The 20,893-nt window shown below is 34.7% G+C and overlaps 2 protein-coding genes across 3 annotated transcripts in view; one reads left to right on the top strand and one right to left on the bottom strand.

Moving 5' to 3' along the window:
• Positions 1 to 2,247: 2,247 nt before the first annotated feature.
• Positions 2,248 to 19,709, bottom strand: dhx29 (DEAH (Asp-Glu-Ala-His) box polypeptide 29). The gene is made up of 27 exons (XM_058790096.1): positions 19,390 to 19,709; positions 19,096 to 19,163; positions 18,233 to 18,346; positions 18,012 to 18,141; positions 17,781 to 17,923; positions 16,812 to 16,952; positions 16,603 to 16,729; positions 16,345 to 16,500; positions 15,179 to 15,350; positions 14,974 to 15,094; positions 14,289 to 14,891; positions 12,951 to 13,094; positions 12,686 to 12,862; positions 12,419 to 12,559; positions 12,173 to 12,317; positions 11,895 to 12,015; positions 7,574 to 7,658; positions 7,361 to 7,449; positions 7,142 to 7,270; positions 6,685 to 6,759; positions 5,113 to 5,338; positions 4,842 to 4,978; positions 4,664 to 4,754; positions 3,055 to 3,372; positions 2,798 to 2,929; positions 2,528 to 2,624; positions 2,248 to 2,410 (listed from the first exon to the last, which is right to left on the bottom strand). The coding sequence occupies exons 1-27, from the start codon at positions 19,559 to 19,561 to the stop codon at positions 2,355 to 2,357; spliced, it is 4,110 nt and encodes a 1,369-aa protein (XP_058646079.1). The 5' UTR covers positions 19,562 to 19,709; the 3' UTR covers positions 2,248 to 2,354.
• A 500-nt stretch (positions 19,710 to 20,209) lies between these two features.
• Positions 20,210 to 20,893, top strand: part of mtrex (Mtr4 exosome RNA helicase) — a 42,505-nt gene continuing 41,821 nt past the window's right edge. For both annotated transcript variants that reach the window (XM_058788604.1, XM_058788605.1), the window contains exon 1: positions 20,210 to 20,382. In XM_058788604.1, the coding sequence (XP_058644587.1) occupies positions 20,225 to 20,382 (158 nt within the window). In that variant the 5' untranslated portion in view covers positions 20,210 to 20,224. The remainder of the gene's footprint in view (positions 20,383 to 20,893) is intronic.

The following is a 20,893-nucleotide window of genomic DNA, read 5'->3' as shown; positions in this document are numbered from 1 at the left end:
CAAACTGAAAAGCTTGAAGGACTGTGTGTCTACGAGCCATTGCGATACATCCACTGTCAACATTAGCACGTGGTAGCTCATGGTAGCGCAAGCTGGTTAAGGCCACACACCCACCCTCCACCTTGCCCCGCCTCTCTCCTCCTCATTAGCATTTAAAGCTACAGACACAGAAATGGCAAATCCTAAGGAAAGCTCATTGTGGGACTGGCTCGTAGTGGCTGAAATTTCGGGAAAGAGACTTCAGATACAGTACTAGGGACCACTTAGGCCTATATAAAAGCATCCAAAAAGCAGCATGTCATAGGACCTTTAACAATAACAGCACTGAAAGATTCTATTCTACTCTATTCTATTCTATTCTATTCTATTCTACAACCCGAATTCCAGAAATGTTGGGACATTTTTAGAATTTGAATAAAATGAAAACTAAAAGACTTTCAAATCACATGAGCCAATATTTTATTCACAATAGAACATAGAGAACATAACAAATGTTTAGGTCACGAAATCAGCTCGTTTCAAATTTGATGCCTGCTACAGGTCTCAAAAAAGTTGGCACAGGGGCAACAAAGGGCTGAAAAAGCAAGAAATTTTGAAAAGATTCAGCTGGGAGAACATCTAGCAACTAATTAAGTTAATTGACATCAGGTCTGTAACATGATTAGCTATAAAAAGGATGTCTTAGAGAGGCAGATTCTCTCAGAAGTAAAGATGGGCAGAGGCTCTCCAATCTGTGAAAGAGTGCGTAAAAAGATTGTGGAATACTTTAAAAACAAATCTCATCATCTACAGTGCATAACATCATCAAAAGATTCAGAGAAACTGGAAGAAATCTTTGAAGACCTTTGTTGGATGCCCGTGGTCTTCGGGCCCTCAGAAGACACTGCATCACTCAACGGCATGATTCTGTCATTGAGATTACTAAATGGGCCCAGGAATACTTCCAGAAACCACTGTCGGTAAACACAATCCGCCGTGCCATCTGCAGACGCCAACTAAAGCTCTATCATGCAAAAAGGAAGCCATATGTGAACATGATCCAAGAGCGCATCTCTGATGGTATGGGGGTGCATAAGTGCATACGGTATGGGAAGCTTGCATGTTTTGGAAGGCACTATGAATGCTGAAAGGCATATAAAGGTTTTAGAGTAACATATGCTCCCTTCCAGACGACATGTATTTCAGCAGGACGATGCGAAACTACATACTGCAGCTATTACAACAGCATGGCTTCGTGGTAGAAGAGTCCAGGTGCTGAATTGGCCTGCCTGCAGTCCAGATCTTTTACCATTTGGCGCATCATTAAATGAAAAATACTTCAAAGATGACCACAAACTCTTCAGCAGCTGGAAACCTATATCAGGCAAGAATGGGACCAAATTCACACACCAAAACTCCAGAAACTCATAACCTCGATGCTACACCATGGTAAACATGCCCTCGTCCCAACTATTTTGAGACCTGTAGCAGGCATCAAATTTGAAATGAGCTCATTTTGTGCATAAAATTTTACAATATCTCAGTTTAAACATTTGTTATGTTATGTTCTATTGTGAATAAAATATAGGCTCATGTCATTTGAAATTCTTTTAGTTTTCATTTTATTAAAATTTCAAAAACGTCCCAACATTTCCGGAATTCGGGTTCTATTCTATTCTAATCTATTCGAGTGGTGAATCAATAAAGCACTGACCAGTGATGAATGTGTGGATGAAGACCTTTCCCTGCTTGAAAGAACCATGTTGTTGATGGGTTTGTCAGGAAGTACACTAATGTACTTCAGTTTTATAGGCTTTTAGAACAGACAGAGATTCATTTGGAGCCATAAAGCATGCTACTCAGTTTCATAATGACTATTAAATGACTACCATTATCAGACTACCATTATTACACTAAGACGTAATGCTTTTTGTGGCTCTTTTTTGTGTTCTAAATAATATGAAGAAGATTGCATCCTCAAAGTCCACTATGTCAGAGACATTACCCAAGTTAACTTTTAATGTCTATTATTCATCTATAATAAATATGTCAGACTTAAGACATGAATTTTAAGTTACATAATTTAAAAGCTACATTTACAAGACCATAATTTGATATTGCATTCACTTCTATCAATAACAAACCAATTACATTACAACCACAAGATTGTTTCTCTACATTCCTACCGGCACACAGTAAAAAAACAACACCACCACCCTGTCAGTCTATTATAATTGCTTTAAAGAATACCACAAACTTTTTGTTTGTCTTAAAATATTTTTATTCTGGTTTGGCAATATAATTTACATTCTCACCCCTCAGTGAGGTTCGTTACCATTTTAGTAATTCATGATTGAAAACAAGCAGGCACTTCCTCAGAGCATGCTTTCTGACTTGATCAGTTCTGTGATGATTTGTATGGTTTTCTCATCTGAAAAGGATAAAAATAAAAAGGCATCATATGTACGTTCACAACAGAAAGACTGCACCCTTATTCCAAAAATATATAAAATAAATTAAATAATTTATTCATTCAATAACAAGTTACCTTCTAAATTCATTTTGGGGTTGGCCAATTTCCTCTCCAGGAGGGAGTCGATCAGTTTGCGAAGGTGTTTGAAGATCACGCCAATTCTGACTGGAGCCTGATGGGAAATGAAACAGTGTTAACTGTTATTATTAGTTATCTTACAGTTTGACAACCATTTTATGATGCATCAGTGCTCTTGCCATTGAAGCGATCAATGCAAATCAGGCAACCACACAAGCATGGACAATCAATGAGAAACAAGACACGCATACAAAAACTTTCCCTCACCTGGAAGTAGATCCATCCATCCAGAGAGATAAGTCTCTCCCTGTGCTGCACGTCAATATCACCTCCGAACAGCAGCATTGATAAAGGAGAGATCAACGTAGTGTCTCTTAGAAATACCTTAGTGTATTTCACCTGTAGGCAAGATGAGAAAATAGTGGTTTAAATCACAAATGTATGAATGATCAGGGTAATAAGAGACTTTTTTCAAGAAGTGTCATGAAAGGTCACAGTAATATGTTACAGCTAGTCCAACGCACCTTTTCCTGGAAGAGCAGCCAACCGTGGGTCTGTAGGAAGCGGTTGACTGAGGAGGGGTGAACGTGGGCCTTTCCCTGAGCCGTCTCAACCACACACGCCACCCGCTCCTGAATGTCCAGAGAGGGAGTGCAGAGGATACGGCCCACGCTGTCATACAGACCCGCCGTCAACACGGCTTTGAGAACAGAGACGTCCTGCTTGGAGAGCGAGCCGAGGGCTTTAGGTTCAGTGCCGGGCCGAGAGCGAGGGGTTCGGCCAGGCTTCGAGGCAACGAAACCAGCCTGCTCCACCATCCTAATGAGCTCCTGCTTCACATCCTGAGGAAGAAGTTAAATACTAAAAGGTTAGGGGTCGGTTTAATGTATTGCCTCTAAATATTCAGAAATACATTCAAAATTCCTACATTCACTTGAACACACCTCAATTTGTGAATTAATTCAATACATTCATATTTTTTTGTGACAAAGATAAAAAAGACAAGGTGTATCTATAGATATGTCTGGAGATTATTAAATTAAAAAAAGTTACATTTTAGTTTTAATATTTTATTATTTGAAAACGGTTTTCCAAATAATCAGTGTGGTGTTCCCAAGATACAGGATATAAAGCTGAAATAAAATAAAATATAAATAATAGATGAATATTAGAAATGTAAATATACACTTGAAATAAGTTCAAATACTAAATTACTGAGTGCTAAAACTAAAAGTAAAATCAAAATAAATTAGTTACACAGAAATATAAAAGAAAAGCTAATAAAAATGACAAAAGCATGTAACAATTTCCAAAACTAAACTTTAAATAAAAACTGAAAAATATATACAACTATAAATCAAAATATTAACAAATACTTTAGTAGTATACAAATAATTTTAAAATAACTCTACATGGTTACACCACTTAACATTTTAGAGACATTAATACATTTTTTTGTTGGTATAAATGATATAAACATTTTTCAGAAATGTATAAAAACAAAAAAGAATACAACTTTTTTACATATTTTAGATTCGAAACTGTAAGACTCATTATGTTATTTAAAACTACTTTTTACTTGGAAAACTATGTTTGAAAACGTGTTTGAAAATATGTATTTACGATATTGTTGTTATTGTTATGTTATTGTTAACTAAAACAAAACAAAACAAAAAAATAGTTCTACGTAATTGAAAAAAAACCCCCAAAAAACCCCGAAATAAAATATAATATGAGTTGAAGATTAGAAATGTAACAAAATTACATAAAGTAGTAAGTATACTAAAATAGTATACCCCAGATGACATTTTAAAGACATTAATCTAAAATCGTTGTTGGTATAAATTATACAAATGTTTTTAAAAATGTATGAAACCACCAAGAATACATTTTTAAGAACATGGTACTTGATTTTTTAAATATATATATATATATATATATTTAAAAAAAATTATCCTCTTCATGTTGGACACACTTATTTATCATCACCCCAAAAATAAAGATTTTAAATTCTATTCGCACACATGGAGCTCAACCAGTTCAAGTTCTAGCAGATCAACCGTACATTCGTCAGATCATGATGACTGTGCTAATGAATCAGCAATTGTGTTAGGAGCTGTAAGAGGATGTCACCTCAATGGTAATGAGAGCAGTGCGGTTCAGGAAGTGTCTCCGGCAGTAAGCCATCTCAGCACGCGTTCCCTCACTCCGAGAGCTCCTCCACCTGTGAGCAGTAACTTCATTTCAATAATTTCACTTCCTTTCTACACATACCACCATACAGTACTGTTCTGATAACAAGTGTGATTACCCAAGGTAAGCACTGTAGATGGTCATGTGATCAGAGTTTGCGACTGCTATAGCAGATTTTGCCAGATTGGCCTCCTCCTTTCTGCTCATAGGAGTAACAAAGGGGGACTTCTCAGACATGGCCGCCGCGATGGTGGCCTGAATAATAAAAACAAACAAAAGATGTTGTTTTCAATAATATTCCATAGAAGAAAAAGTCTAACATGTTTGGAACAACACAAGGGTGAGAAATTATGACAGAAATTGTGCAACACGCTGGAAAAAATGCTTACAATGGGTTCCAGGCAGCCAAAGATGGCGCCAAAGATGAGCATTTTGCCGATCTTGACATTGACAGGAAGGACGGCCAAGTGATGGCCGAGTGGTGTGAGGGCATAGCTATCTTGCTGACAGGCGCCAATCCTCCTCAGCAGACTGACAGCATTGCACACGGCCTGCTGCTGAGGCGCATCGAGAGCTACACACAGGAAATCCTCTGGAGAACCATATTCACACTTCTGTTCACACACACAGAGGTGACAGAAAACTGTGTATTACTAACGGAAAAGATGCTTTTTATGCACTGCTTCAGAAGTCTGAGGTCAGGTTTTTTTGATCGACTACAAATGCTTTCATAATATTACAATAGACTTCTATTTCAAGTAAATGCTGTTCTTTTTTACTTTCTATTCATCACAAATACAAAGCAGCACAACTGTTTTCAACACTGATAATCAGAAGTGTTTCTTGAGCAGCAAATCAGCATATTACAATGATTTCTGAAGGATCATATGACACTGAAGACTGGAGTAATGATACGTTTTTTACTGTTTTTGATCAAATAAATACAGCCTTGGTGAGACTTCTCACTAGGGATGTAACGATTAACCGCGAGCCGGTTGAAAATCGATTCAAATATGTGACGATTCAAATCGGTTGAGATGCGAAACAAATCGCGATTCAATTAGGGTAGTTTATATGAATGCATGTCTGAGGGGAACTTACGGTCTTTAGAAAAGTTTAGATGGTATTTTTCTTCTCATCTTGCCTCTGTATAATGCATATTAAAGTTCATAAGTGCAGCGCTGCTTTGTTTACAGCGAAAACCAATGAAACGCTTAAAGCGCCACCTGCTGGCAGAGAGTGAATCTGCGTCTCATTCAGCTCGTCTGCTGTTTCTATGTATAATTTATCAAAACTGAAGTCATACCATTCTGTTTTTGCTTCAAATTTCGAAATTATACAGTCTAATTTAGGTTAAAAACTGCTCCTGCTGCATGTATGCAGCATCTTTGTTTGGATCATGATTAAAATGCAGTGGTTGCCTCTAATTTTAAATGGAAAGAGCACAGACAAAGCCTTATTTAGTTTTTATGAAGATATTTCTTTTATTTATGTTACTTATTTATTTGATTTGGGGCTTGTTTTAAAATTTCAGTTTAGTTGTTATTTACATTTACATTTTGTTATTTAGCAGACGCTTTTATCCAAAGTGACTTACAAATGAGGACAATAGAAGCAATCAAAACCAACAAAAGAGCAATAATATGCAAGTGCTATATTAGTATATTATTATAGTGTTATATTTCAATTTCACAAAGAAACGTGCAGCATTTTGTCCAAGCAATAATAAAAGAACATTTTTAATTTATAATTTGTCTTAAATCTCATTTTCTTAAAAAAAATCATGAATCGTGAATCGAATCGAATCGTGAAATCAAAATTGCAAATCGAATCGAATCGTGAGTTGAGTGAATCGTTACATCCCTACTTCTCACCAAAAAAAAAAAAAAAACATTCAAATATCTTATCGGCCACAAACTTCAACAGTAATGTAGTTTCAAAACACAAAGTTGGTACTTAACATAATATGAAGGCAAAGCTCCTCCAAAGGCACTCTGAGAATCTCAGGAATGGAGTAGTCAATGAAGCTCTCAAATCTGTTGTGGGAAACAGACATGTGTGGTATGACAGTATATACAATGTACATATATAAAATATATGAATCAGAATTTATAATATTAGTCTAAGTATTACATAATGTGAAGCTATATTGACATTTGTCTGGGTTAAATAATATTAACAGATACAACTTTTGATTTTAATAATGTATGAGAAAAAATTCAAATGAACAAACTATGATTAATAAATGCTTTAGAAGTATTTTCACTGTTAGTTCATGATAACTGATGTATATAACTAATAATAATAAAAAAAAAAAGAAATTTACTCATATTAATATTCCCCCTAAAGTATCTTTGGCTGGATATCACCAAACAAAATGAAATGTTGGTGCTCTATGGGCCACAATCTGTATTGTACCTGAATTTGGGATAAAGGCGGAAACAGAAGCCCTCTCGAACACGTCCTGCTCTCCCCTGCCTCTGCAGAGCGCTGGCTTTACTCACAAACGTCTCCACCAGAGAGCTCATCTGACTGCTTTCATGATATCTGACACCACAAACGCAAGATAAGCGCTAACATTCAAAACCATCAGATTGTAGACAGACACTATATCAGATATGTTCTGCGCCGGCTCACCTATTCTCTTTAGTTTTTCCTGTGTCGATGACGAAGACCACGTCAGGAATGGTGACACCAGTCTCAGCGATGTTTGTGGACAGAACGATCTTCAAGAGAATATGAAGATGTGAGAATAGTATATACGTATTACATACTGCAGAAATAGTAAGAGTAGTATGTAGTTTGCTATTCTGAATGGAGCCCTCATAACACATTAATATACTGCAGTACCTTTCTGACTCCAGGAGGGGGCACTGTAAACGCAGAAGACTGGTCCTGAGATGACAGTGAGGAGTGGAGGGCAATCAGTTTGTATCTAGATGCAAACAAACACAGCGTTGAATAAAAAAAATAACTGGGGGAAAAACTTTATGCCATATACACAAAAGTGATAAAATATGAATTTTCAATGTTTTGCCAACAAAAAAAAGGACACCCAGGTTGAATGGACTGTTTGTCTGTCCCTCAGAACTTTTTGTTCTTGTCAAACTAAATCTGGCATCTTCTCTGAATAATATCTAAAGTAAATATCTAAGAAAATGTTCTCACTCTCAGGCCATACAAACTGTAGAGGAGTTTGTTTCTTCATCTGACTAGATTTGGAGAAATTTTGCATTGCATCACTTGCTCGCCTGCAGTGAATGGGTGCCGTCAGAATGAGAGTCCAAACAGCTGATAAAAACATCACAATAATCCACACCACTCCAGTCCATCAATTAATGTCTTGTGAGCAAAAAGCTGTGTGTTTGTAAGAAGGCATTTTAACTTTAAACCATCACTTTTGACCAAAATACCAGTCCATAATTGGTCAATATTCAAATGGACTGTGTGTCTGACCTCTTACAAAGTCACTGTAAGTACAATAATTTGAATTTTAAATCCTTCGATCACGTGGATCATAAAATGTACGAGATTGAAAATGATATTGACCCGGAAAATCACTTTTTTAATGATGTAAATAACAACAGTTGTGAGTATTATACAGAAGATAAATTTAATAGAAATGTGAATATGGAGGGGTATTATCAATAATACATCTAAATAGTAGAAGTCTTTATAAAAATTTCATATTTCATAATTTCATATTCAGATTATTTGCGTCAGTTTAATACATTTAATGTGATTGCTGTGTCAGAGACTTGGCTTGATAATGAGAAAATACATGAAGTTGAATTGGAAGGGTATAATTTGTTCACGGTAAACAGAGTTAATAAGAAAGGAGGAGGAGTTGCTTTGTATGTTGACACAGCGTTAAGATGTAAGGTGATTAAAAGTATGTGAGTGACTATAGAAAATCTTTTGGAATGTGTAACCATAGAAATCGATATTGAAAGAGCTAAAAATATAATTATCAGTTGTGTGTATAGATCACCAGGAACTTGTATGGATACCTTTATGAATAAATTATTTGGTATGTTCGATAAATGGAATGAGAACAAGGTACAAATTACATGTGGAGATTTCAATATTAATTTGTTGAATCCAAATGGTAATAAGAGAATTACAGATTTTACTGACACATTATATAGTAAAGGTCTATTTCCTGTGATTACAAAACCTAGTAGAATAACTAAAAATACTGCTACATTAATAGATAATATATACACAAATGAAATTGGAGGAAAAAATAGTAGGAGGATTATTTATAAATGATATGACTGATTTTCCAGTTTTTGCAATCCTTCAAAGATTATTTGACAAAACAATAGGTAGTAGGATGAATAGTTTTAAATTAATTCGATATAGAACACCAAAAATTATTGCTGCTCTCAGTGAGGACTTAAAGAATCAAAATTGGAGTGAGGTTTATGCAAGTAAAGATCCAAATAGTGCTTATGATACTTTTTTGTCCATATTAATTGAAAAATATGAAAAATATTGTTTGTTTAAGACTGTAAAGAAGAAAAAAAATGAGAATAAACCATGGATTACTAAGGGAATAGAGAAAGCATGCAAAAAGAAAAATGCATTATACAGGAAATTTATAGCAACTAGAACTATACAAGCGGAAAATAAATACAAGATATATAAAAATAAATTAATAAGTATTATAATATTTAGTAAAAAGGACTATTATAATAAGTTATTGGACAAGCATAAGAATAATATACAAACAACATGGAAAGTACTTAATAGTATAATTAAAAAGAATACTGGAAAAGTTGATTATCCAAATTATTTTGTTAATGATGATAAATTAAGTATAAATAAAATGAATGACATTGTCAATGAATTTAATGAGTATTTTGTAAATATTGGGAACAATTTAGCAAAAGTGATCGCGGAGCAAAGAACTGGGGATAGGATAGAGGAAATGAATATCTCCAGTAATGATTATTCAATGTTTATAAGGGGAGTTGATGAAAAGGAAATACTAGACATTGTTAATAATTGTAAGAAAAAATATTCCACCGATTGTAATGATATTGACATGTCGTTAATAAAACAATATTATAGAACATATAGTAAAACCATTTACACACATTTGTAATCAGTCCTTTTTAACAGGAATATTTCCAAGTAATATGAAAACATCTAAAGTTATTCCTATTTTTAAAAATGGAGATCGTCAATGTTTTTCCAACTACAGACCAATTTCTCTTCTTTCCCAGTTCTCGAAGATTTTAGAGAAAATATTTGTGTGCAGGCTAGATGATTTTATAGATAAACACAAATTATTTAGTGATCAACAGTATGGTTTTAGAACAAACAGGTCGACCTCAATGGCTGTGATGGAACTGGTAGAAGAGATTTCCTCTTCAATGGATAATAATGAATATACTGTGGGGGTGTTCCTAGACTTAAAAAAAGCTTTTGACACTATTGATTATGGATTATTAATGATGAAATTGGAGAGATATGGTATAAGAGGAAAAGCTTTTGCTTGGATAAAAAGTTACCTCAATGACAGATATCAATTTGTACAAATTAATAATGTTAAATCAGATTTATTGAAAGTTACTTGTGGTGTTCCAAGGTTCGGTCTTAGGCCCTAAGTTGTTTATACTGTACATAAATGATATTTGTAAAGTGTCTAAAGTATTAAAAATGGTTTTGTTTGCTGATGATACTAATTTATATTGTTCTGGGAAAATTTTGGAACAGCTTCTGAATACAGTGGTTTTTAAAAAATGGTTTGATGATAACAGACTCTCACTGAATTTAAGTAAAACAAAGTTTATAATATTCAGTAATCGACAAAGTAACAACAAAGTGAAATTAATGATTGATAACGAGGAAATAGAAAGAGTGTATGAAAATAAATTTTTGGGTGTTATAATCGATCATAAATTATGTTGGAAATCACACATTAATTATGTAAAAACAAAGATGTCCAAATCTATTGCAATATTAAATAGAACAAAACATATTTTGAATGAAAAAACTTTATATATTGTATTGTGCGCTCATAGTTCCATACATTATTTACTGTGTGGAGGTGTGGGGTCACACTTATAAATCCAATTTAAAATCAATACACATGTTGCAAAAGAAAGCTATTACAATTGTTAAAAGGGTTGATTATTACGAACCAACAAATAAATTGTTTATTGATTTACATGCATTAAAATTTGTTGATTTAGTTTAATTATATACCGTACTTTACAATTAATGTATAAAGTTTATAATAATTTACTTCCAAATGTATTCAGAGGCTGTTCAAATTAAGAGAAAGTCAGTATAATTTAAGAGGATTGTATATGTACGTATATACAAAGTATATGAAAGTAAGGGCAAGAACTAATGCAAAAAATAGGTGCTCATCTGTTATAGGGGTAAATTTATGGAATAAATATGATAAGGAACTAAAAGTATGTAAGTCACTTTGTCAATTTAAGAAAATGTATAAAAATAAGGTGATACATAATTATATGACTCAGTATTAACAAATTGTGGTTGTACTGTTAAAGAATCGAAGTAATAGTTGGAGTGTGTATTTATGTTAGGTTTGTTGTGAATTATGTTTGTACATTTTGGGAAATGTTTTTGTAATATTGTTTACTTTGTATTATTTAACTTAGTGAAAAGTGTCGCCCATTCAGTTAACTATTGATAAAGGGTAGGCTTAATGAGCAAGGCTTCTGCCTACACCTTTTTCGGTAACTATGTATTTTTATTTACTTTGTGAAAAGCTGTCTGTGAGGACCGGAATAAAATTATTATTGAATTTAATTGAATTGAATAATCCAAAATAACACTTTCTCCTTTGAAAAAATCCATCCCCTGTTCTCCTCTCATATCAAAATGCACTGACATATTTGTTTAGACTGTTTTCATTTGTAAACTGTGCTTGATATGTGATATATGTGCTTGATATATTTCTCTGGATTACTTGTGGATTATTGTGATGTGTTTATCAGCTGTTTGGACTCTCATTCTGACGGCACCCATTCACTGCAGAGGATCCATTGGTGAGCAAGTGATGTAATGCTATATTTCTCCAAATCTGTTCTGATGAAGAAACAAACTCACCTATATTTAAGATGGCCTAAGAGTAAGTTATATTTTTTGGGCGAACTATTCCTTTTAAGTAAATTTAGGTTGGAGTCACCTGTCTTTGAAGCTGAACCTCTTGTCGGTGGTTAGCAGATCGTACAGCTGTTGAATATGAGCCAGGCCTGGGAGGAAGATCAGAACTGCACCATCCACACCACGAAACTGAGGTGATTTATCTGAGGAAAAAAACAGAGATACTTAATTTACTCATTAAAACCATTAACAAGTAGATTTCTTTGAGGAAAGGCACTGCTAATAATTCAGAATGGATCCTACTGAGGCACATATAATTGCAGACTCTGTGCTTACAGTACAGTATGTGTGTTATATTACCCAGATATTCCAGTAGGTCTAATATCAGATCCATATTTATCTTATTGGGGTTCATATACTGCAGGACGTGTCGCGTTCGGCTGCTGAAGTGATCCAGCTCAGGGCCCAGATCACAGCCTGAGCCAGAGTCCCTCACGAGCAGCTCCTGAACACAAACATTTACAATGAAACGCCACAGAATAACCTTACTCATGCTAAACAGATAAGGTATAGATAAACAGATTCTTCTGGATTTTCTGTTCCAACCTGGTGCTGAAGAGTCTTTCCTCCCTTCTGTGTGATGTTGATGCTGACCTCCTCTTCCTCCTCCACAAACTTCTGACTGTACTCGGAGTCCTGCTCCAGAACATAACCCGTCTCCTCCACGATATCCTCCAGGTGAAACACCTGCCACCACAGTTTGTCATTTTTTTTTGCTTTTTTTCACAATTTATAACATAAAATAAAATGACGCACATACATGTGTATGTATGTTGTTACAGTATGTAAGCATATATTTAGATATAATCTTGCCTCCACAGGGAAAGTTCTGCCAGGTATGGTGACCACAGGACAGCGGTTGAAATAGCTGGCAAACTTTTGACAGTCGACTGTAGCACTCATCAAAATCAAACGCAGATCCGAGCGCTTATGGACCACTTCTTTTAGTATGGTGAGGAGGAAATCTGACTGGACGCTCCGCTCGTGAACCTACAATATTGAGACACGGTTTTGGGATTAAACGGTGCAGCATTAAGTGTACACTGTAGGTTTATTCATATATTTATGTGTGCATCACCTCGTCCACGATGATGTGTGTGAGGGAGCCGAGGAGCCGGTCCTGCTGTAGTTTGCGCAGCAGAACTCCAGTGGTGCAGTACAGCAGTCGTGTGGCTTCCCCAGAGCGGTTCTCCATTCGGATTTGGTATCCACACAGTGAACTCTGTAATGCAAAAATTCAGTGACATTATTACTATGGTGTCTCTGCCTTAAACTACCATTATGACACTTTAACAGCAGTTCTGTCATTTTGCAGTCAAGCCCTAAGAAATTATTTAAAAAAACCTTTAAGAAAAGAATAAATTTAATAACTCTAAAAATGTCATGTGGTTCAACTGTAATAAGTTTTCTTTTTTTACTTACACTATGATACTTACACTCTTGAGTATAGCATATTTAAAAAAAATAATGATACATGAAAAAAAAAGGTAAATATATTTTTCAAAGTAAAATGTATTATGTTCCCAAATGTCACAAATTACTAATTCATTTTTAAGGTTTTGGGGAGTTGCACCATGTGACATTTTACAACCAAAAAACTGAAAATAACAATTAACAGACTAGCTGACCTTGATAGACAGTTATGGGCTCCCTCTCTATGATATAATTTCTTGTTAAATTCTGTATAAATTTCCTATAAAAATGATGCCAAATTACTTAAGGCTTTCGTTTTATAAAGAATTAAGCAGTTTTTTTAATATTATATAGAAATAATAATTAAAAGAAATAATAATAATAAAGGATTGTCAAAATGCTTAATAAGGTTTTAATTTTATACATTTTATAAGTTTATTAAGCAGATTTGTTAAAATATTTGACAAAAATACAATTAGAAGCAATAATAATAATAATAAGTTTTATTTTATTTCTTTATTATACTATAAGGACAGTTGCATCACCCTGACATTTGTAATCTCCCCACACCTTAAAAACATCAAAAATTAATTTTAATTCAATATAAACATGCACATCAAGTGTTTTAATCAAATAATTGTATGCATGTAACTGCATTTTTAAATCAATTTTTGTACAAATGAATAGACAAAAATCCACACAAAATAATGAGCATAGCCACTGAGCCATTGAATAAAATTATTACTTATTCATTTCTATTAATTAACTTTTGATATTTATTCCAAAAATTACTTTAAAATAATACATTGTTTTTTTCTTTTGACCTGAGAGACAATTTATAGAAAAAATAATATATATATATATATATATATATATATATAAGCCTCCTGTGTCTATTTAGTGGTTTTTGGCCCAGAAGTTTGACTACTATCGCATAACACCACACTTAAAACAAGGTGTTTGTTTTTCCACATAAACTGATTCATAAGTTATGGGATCTTACCTTGGCTCCCGGTCCGTCCTCACTCCCTAGCTCCTGCGACACCCTGCTGGCCAGACTCATGGCTGAAATCCTTCTGGGCTGCGTCACCACCACATTGCAAGGCTGTGCGGCCTCCCCATTAGCCAGGAGCTCCTCCAGGATGAACTGAGGAATCTGTGTGCTCTTCCCGCTTCCCGTCTCCCCAGCAATCACCAGCACACGGTGGCGCCGCAGAGCCTCGAGCACCTGCTGTCGGTGCTGGAAAACAGGCAGCTGCTCCCTCTCAGCCAGCAGCCTGCGAGCCAGAGCCGAGCTCCGCAGTTTGAGGAGCAGCCTCCGGGAAGCCTCCTCCGCCTCGAGGCCTCCTCCACGCTGGGGCTCGTGGTCCTCCTGCATGTCCAGGTTCTCCCAGGAGTCCTCTGGTTCGGCATCCTGAAGATGTTCCTGTGGCTCGGCCTGCAGTTGGAGGGTCTGCTGCTGTTTGAGGCGGGAAAGCAGACGTGCGATGAACTGGTCGCGTGGTTTGTTGATGGCGGAGCGGGTTTGCTCTTCTTCTTTTTGTTCGCTGTCTCGCCACTCAAACCATACGTCACGGTAGGTGGGCGGCAGAAGCTGATGCACCGACTAATGGAGATCAAAGGAGGGATAAAATGAATGAAATACATAAACTGGGTTTAATATGTGAATGTAGTGTTTTGAAATTCACCTGTCCTTTGACTAGGCTATAAAGGGCAAGCGTGGCTCCTAAGTGCTGGGCCTGCATGCCGTCTTCAGTCAGGATAGTGGGACAAACCTCCAAAACATCATTAGGCCTCTGAATACGAACTCTGACAGGAATGACACATAACCAGACACTCAAATCTGCATTCAATATACAATTAGAATCCAGATGCAATTTTAATGCAACATACTTGCATTTCCAGTATCTGCCGACTGCAACTTTCACGAAGGATGGTGGAGGGCTCTTTGGGATGTTCTTCCTGCACCAATCAATCAGAAACTGTTTTGGCGACTTGCCAGTCCAGCTCCTTGATGTGTAGTCAAAGTTACGAATGTCTTTGGGCTCTTTCTTCTTTTTCTCAGCTAGAGTATCAACAATGACAGATCAGATTGAAACGGTTAAAAATAACTGTCAAGACATTAAGAACAAAACCATTGATATCTGGCAATGCACTACCTAGTAGGCACAATAACAGCATATCACAGCATAAAATGCAATATGTTATAAAAGAAATAAGATAAAATAGAATAATAAATAAAATAAACATACAACAAACAATGTAAAATATGATATGAAATAAAGAATACATTTAATGATATAAAATAATATAAATTATCATAAAATAAAATAAAAAATAAACATAAAATAAACTAAACACTATAACAACGGAAAACAATTACATAAAAATATACATTAAAATAACAAATTAAAATTATGTAAAATAACATTGCATAAAGCAAAATGTAAATGTAAAATATCACAATATATATATAAACATACTACATATCACAAAATAAAACAGCAACATAAAAACAGAATACAAAAAGAAAAAAATAATGAAATAACAATATAAAGTAACAAAATAAAATATAAAACATACAATAATGTAAAATAACAAAATAGAACTATAATATATATATATACAAATATAATAAAAACATAAAACAAATGTTATAAGTTTTATTTGTTTTATACAAATGTAAAAAAAATATAAAAACATAAGAGCATAAAATGTAAAATAACATAAAAATGTCAAACATTAAAATAATAATAACAAATACAATAAAATAACAAAATAAAATGAAAAATAAAATAAAATAAAATAAAATAATGCAAAATAATACACCACAAACAACATAATAATACAAAACATAAAATAGCGTAACATAGCATAAAATAAAAAACATAAAATAAGCAGAATAAAATAACTGCATGAAATAACAACATAAAGAAACAAAGCAACAAACATCATAAAATAAAAATCAACATCATTAAAAAATAAATCAAATCAAATCGAACAAAAATAAATAAAAAAGGATACATTGTAATGATACGACGATACAAAAATGATCTTACCTTTCTCTGCTGGCGGTGTGTCTGCTTGCTCGAAAAGGCTGAAGTTGAGTTCCTCCTTGCCATCAGTGAGTGTAACTGGCTTCTTTTCCTCTTTAGGAGTTTCTTTAACTTTGAGAGCGGAGTTAAATATTGGATGACTCTCCAAAAACTTCATTTCTGTAATGTAAACAAACACTATTGAGAAACAAATTCATGGCAACACTTTCTCAAGTTCTACAATGAACAAATGCCCTGAACAGTAGAAAAGACTGCAGAGACCTTGCTGGATGACTCTGATCCGATCTTGAGCTGTCCTCTGCCCCGCTTTGTCTTTCTTGGCTTTAGATTCTGCAGCCATCTCCTTCGCATCATAGAGCTGAGCCATCAGCAGCAGGTAGCTGTCATTCTGCAGGAAGAGCATGAGAACTTATGGGAAGCTGCTGATGTAATAGTGACATAATGTGGAAACCAGACTGAGTAAAACTCACAGGATCAAACTTCTCGTCCAGCTCTGGGTTAAACACACTTGCGTCCTTGTCTTCATCTTCTTCACTGCTCTGATCTTCAGATTGTTCAGCGTAGCGCAGTATCCACTCCTTCATACTGTCACCGTTGTCTTTTACAGAAGTCTGTCATTAAATAAAATGTTTTTGAGCTTTATTAAATCTCAAAAGATTAAATGAATAGTTCACCCTAAAATTTCAATTGTTTTTTTATCGTAGCAGATTTGGAGACTTGCTCACCAGTGGATCCTCTGCAGTGAATGGGTGCCGTCAGAATGAGAGTCCAAACAGCTGATAAAAACATCACAATAATTCACAAGTAATCCACACCACTCCAGACCATCAATTAATGTCTTGTGAAGTGAAAAGCTGTGTTTGTAAGAAACTTCAAACCATTTGATACACATAAAAAACTAATTCCCTATCCATAATATTGCTTTCTCTCATCTAAATCAGGAGAGAAATACGAACAGATCAAGTACTGAAGTGAAAACAGTCCAAAATAGTTCTTAACAAATATGTTGGTGGATTTTGATGTGTGAGGACAACAGGGGGTGGACTTTTTCAATAGAGGAAGCATTATTCTGGATTATGGATGCATATTTTGGTCAGAAGTTAAAACATCTAAATGATGGAATTGTTTCTTACAAACACGCAGCTTTTTACTTTTTTTTACTTTTACACAAGACATTAGTTGATGGACCGGAGTGGATTACTTGTGGATTATTGTGGTGTTTTTATCAGCTGTTTGGACTCTCATTCTGACGGCACCCATTCACTGCAGAGGATCCATTGGTGAGCAAGTGATGTAATGCTACATTTCTTCAAATCTGATGAAGAAACAAACATACACATCTTGGATGGCCTGAGGGTGAGTAAATTGTCAGGAAATGTTCATTTTTGGGTGAACTATACATTTAAGGAAAATGTGATTCTCTTGACACTTTAACACACCTTTGCCTTTGGTTTCTCCTCCTCTTTAGACGCTTCTTTCTTGGTCACTGTTTGTTCCTCGTCTTCTTTAGGAATCTGGATCTTGGGGCGACTCTTCTGTTTCTCCTCCTGCATCTTTTGGCTGAATCCCTCCGGTAGCTCATCTTTAATTACAAAAAAGCAAAAATCAAAACCAGGGTTTATGTTTAAAGAGCAGTACGTAAGTTTGTGACTACAATCTGAACCTTTTACCGTCTCTGAGATTCAGACAGAGCCAGTCGAGCGCTGAGTGCAGGTCGCCTCCATACAGCATACTGCTCTTCATGGCCTCCTCGATGTGCTCCGTCTTAAACCGAAAATTCTGCAGAGCTGTATACAGATCCTGCCAAACAATATATGATAATCTTACATAATAAATAACCAAAAAATATTGTTTATTTTTGGCAATTAAAGATGAAACAGAAAAGAATTACCAGCAACTTTTTGGAGGTGAGTCTCCCAGATATCGGTCCTTTATCTGCATATTCTTGTCTGTATTCATTAATTAACTTGATGACCTTCTTCTCCAGTTCTGCTTGGATAACAACCTTCAAACACGCAGAACATAATTAGTATTGTAAGACAAGGCACAGACGCATATTGTCAAAAAAGACGTTGATGCTCAAACAAACATTCAAAATTTGGGGTTGGTAAGACTTTTTCAATGTTTTAAAAGTCTCTCATGCAAAGCTGCATTTATTTGATCAAAATACAGTAATACTGTAAAATATTATATTAATTTAAATTCACTGTTTTCTGTTTGAATATATTTTAAAATGTGATTTATTCCTGCGATGCAAAGCTGAATTTTCAGCATCATTACTCCAGTCTTCAGTGTCACATGATCCTTCAGAAATCATTCTAATATACTGATTTGCTGCCCAAGAAACATTTATTATCATTATCAATGTTGAAAACAGGATTTTTTTTGATAAACAGAAAGCTCAAAAGAACAGCATTTATTTGAAATAGAAATGTTTTGTAACAATATAAATGTATTTACTGTATCAACTGAATGGAATGAGTCCTTGCTAAATAAAAGGATTAATTAATTATTATTATTATTTTTTAAATCTTACTGACCCAAACCTTTAAATTGTAGTGTATATTTGTGCATTTGTGTGCCCAAAAGCATTAATGTATCAGAAAATTACGGTGCAGAAGTAATTTATGCAGGTCAGTTTTAACAAATGATATTTTTAGACTGGTAGATTTTCATTTTTGAAATTTACAGTATGTTTTCATAGCAAACCGAATCAAGGAAAATCATATATGACCTCTTAATTGTGAGACTTACCTTCAGTACTGATTTATCAGACACAGTGTCAGTCTGTGCATTGGTGTTAAGACTATATGTTTTGGGAGCTACAAGAGAGAGAGAGAGAGAGAAAAGATCAAATATTAAAGGCATTTGCAGACAAACTGTCAAGACGTGAAACATATTATGAAACTATGCAAAAATGACTGCATAATAACCTACTGATTATAACAGTAAACTATACATCTGAATTCAAATAAGTAGAAATGTAATTAAAATTTGAATCATATATTGTCCTGTTTAACCAATTAAATTTTTAAAATGAAGTCTGACCTCTGGGTTTGTTTTCCTTCGAGGTTGATTTGTCATTATTTGGTCTCTGTTGCTGTTTTTTGCCGGTGGATTCAGTTGCTGCATTGGTTGCATTCACAGCAGCAACAGCAGCAGCAGCAGCCGGCTGCACACTCGTGGGAGCTGCTGCTGACTTCTTCTTCTTCCCACCCATTGCGAAAACAAGTGTCTGTTACTGATCAATACACAAAACGAACCACATTTCTATAAACAAAAAATGTACAGCTGGAAAATGGTAAAGAAGACTGCTGTCAGCCAGCTAAGCCAACTCTATTCGAGTCTGTGAAGACTGAAACTATTGAAGCTATTTTTCAAAATAAAAGTTCAGCAGAAACTTTAGAAAACCGGTGTTTCGTATAGTGTTATATTTCTGTAAATAATGTGTTAATTAATATTTACTAATTTTGTCCGTCGGTTTAAGATTTATTTTGGTAATTACAATATATTGTTAAGGCGATTTCTTTAACCAATATATATTTTATTCAATTATTAAAAATTAGTGAACCCGTCCGTTCGTCTTGCATAAAAGGTAAATATACAAACATCTAAAAAATAACAATAATAAACAACAACAAAGCTTCTTCTTCTTTCTTTTTTTTAATACTAAAAACACATTATTATGCAAAAAGCCTGTGGTTTTATTTATCAAAACCTGCCACTTGAGAAGTGTTTAAATAAAACTAATTCAATTCCAAATTTAAATTACGTCAAATTCCTTAATTATTTTTTTGTTTTGATTATAAAAAAAAATAAATAAATAAAAGTATTTTGTTGGATGTCTTTTACCGTTGCTCATGTCACAAGTTTGACCAGTCGCATGTCACTTCCGGCACGCGGCCTGCGCATCGCACTGTGGGATTTGTGTCTGTTTGAAGTCATGGCGGACGCCTTTGGAGACGATTTGTTCAGCGTGTTTGACGAAGAACAGGCCGGTTCTAGCAAAAAAGCCACTCCAAAGTCCGCAGCTCAGGCAGGGTAGGTGAACGAACGGGATGTGTGATTATTTTGCGTTACTAATCTCTAAATTGGATGCTGTAAAGATAGTATTTGTCTGGTCGTAATGAACACATGTGACGCGCACGCATAGATAAATAGAAACTCACAGTATCAGCCCTTTACACTCATAATCCAGCTTTCATCATTTCGTGTTTAGACAGTCTCTTGCTGTTATTTTTAATGCAGCTGTTTTACATAGTTAGGTTTGTGTGCATTTTGTAATGAAGAAGCTTGCCTCACTAAAATTTCTTAGACTTATATGTGACCCTGCACCACAAAACCAGTCATAAGGGTCAATTTTTTGAAATTGAGATTGATACATCATCTAAAAGCTGAATAAATAAGCTTTCCATTGATGTATGGTTTGTTAGGACAATATTTGGCAGAGATACGACTGTCTGAAAATCTGGAATCTGAGGGTGCAAAAAAAATTTGCCTTTACAGTTGTCCAAATGAAGTTCTTAGCAATACAGTTTTTATATATTTATGG

The sequence above is a fragment of the Onychostoma macrolepis genome, chromosome 10 (assembly GCF_012432095.1).
Source record: "Onychostoma macrolepis isolate SWU-2019 chromosome 10, ASM1243209v1, whole genome shotgun sequence".
NCBI lineage: Eukaryota > Metazoa > Chordata > Actinopteri > Cypriniformes > Cyprinidae > Onychostoma > Onychostoma macrolepis.
Note: the sequence above shows the minus strand (reverse complement) of the source record. Positions and strands in the feature narration are given on the sequence as shown.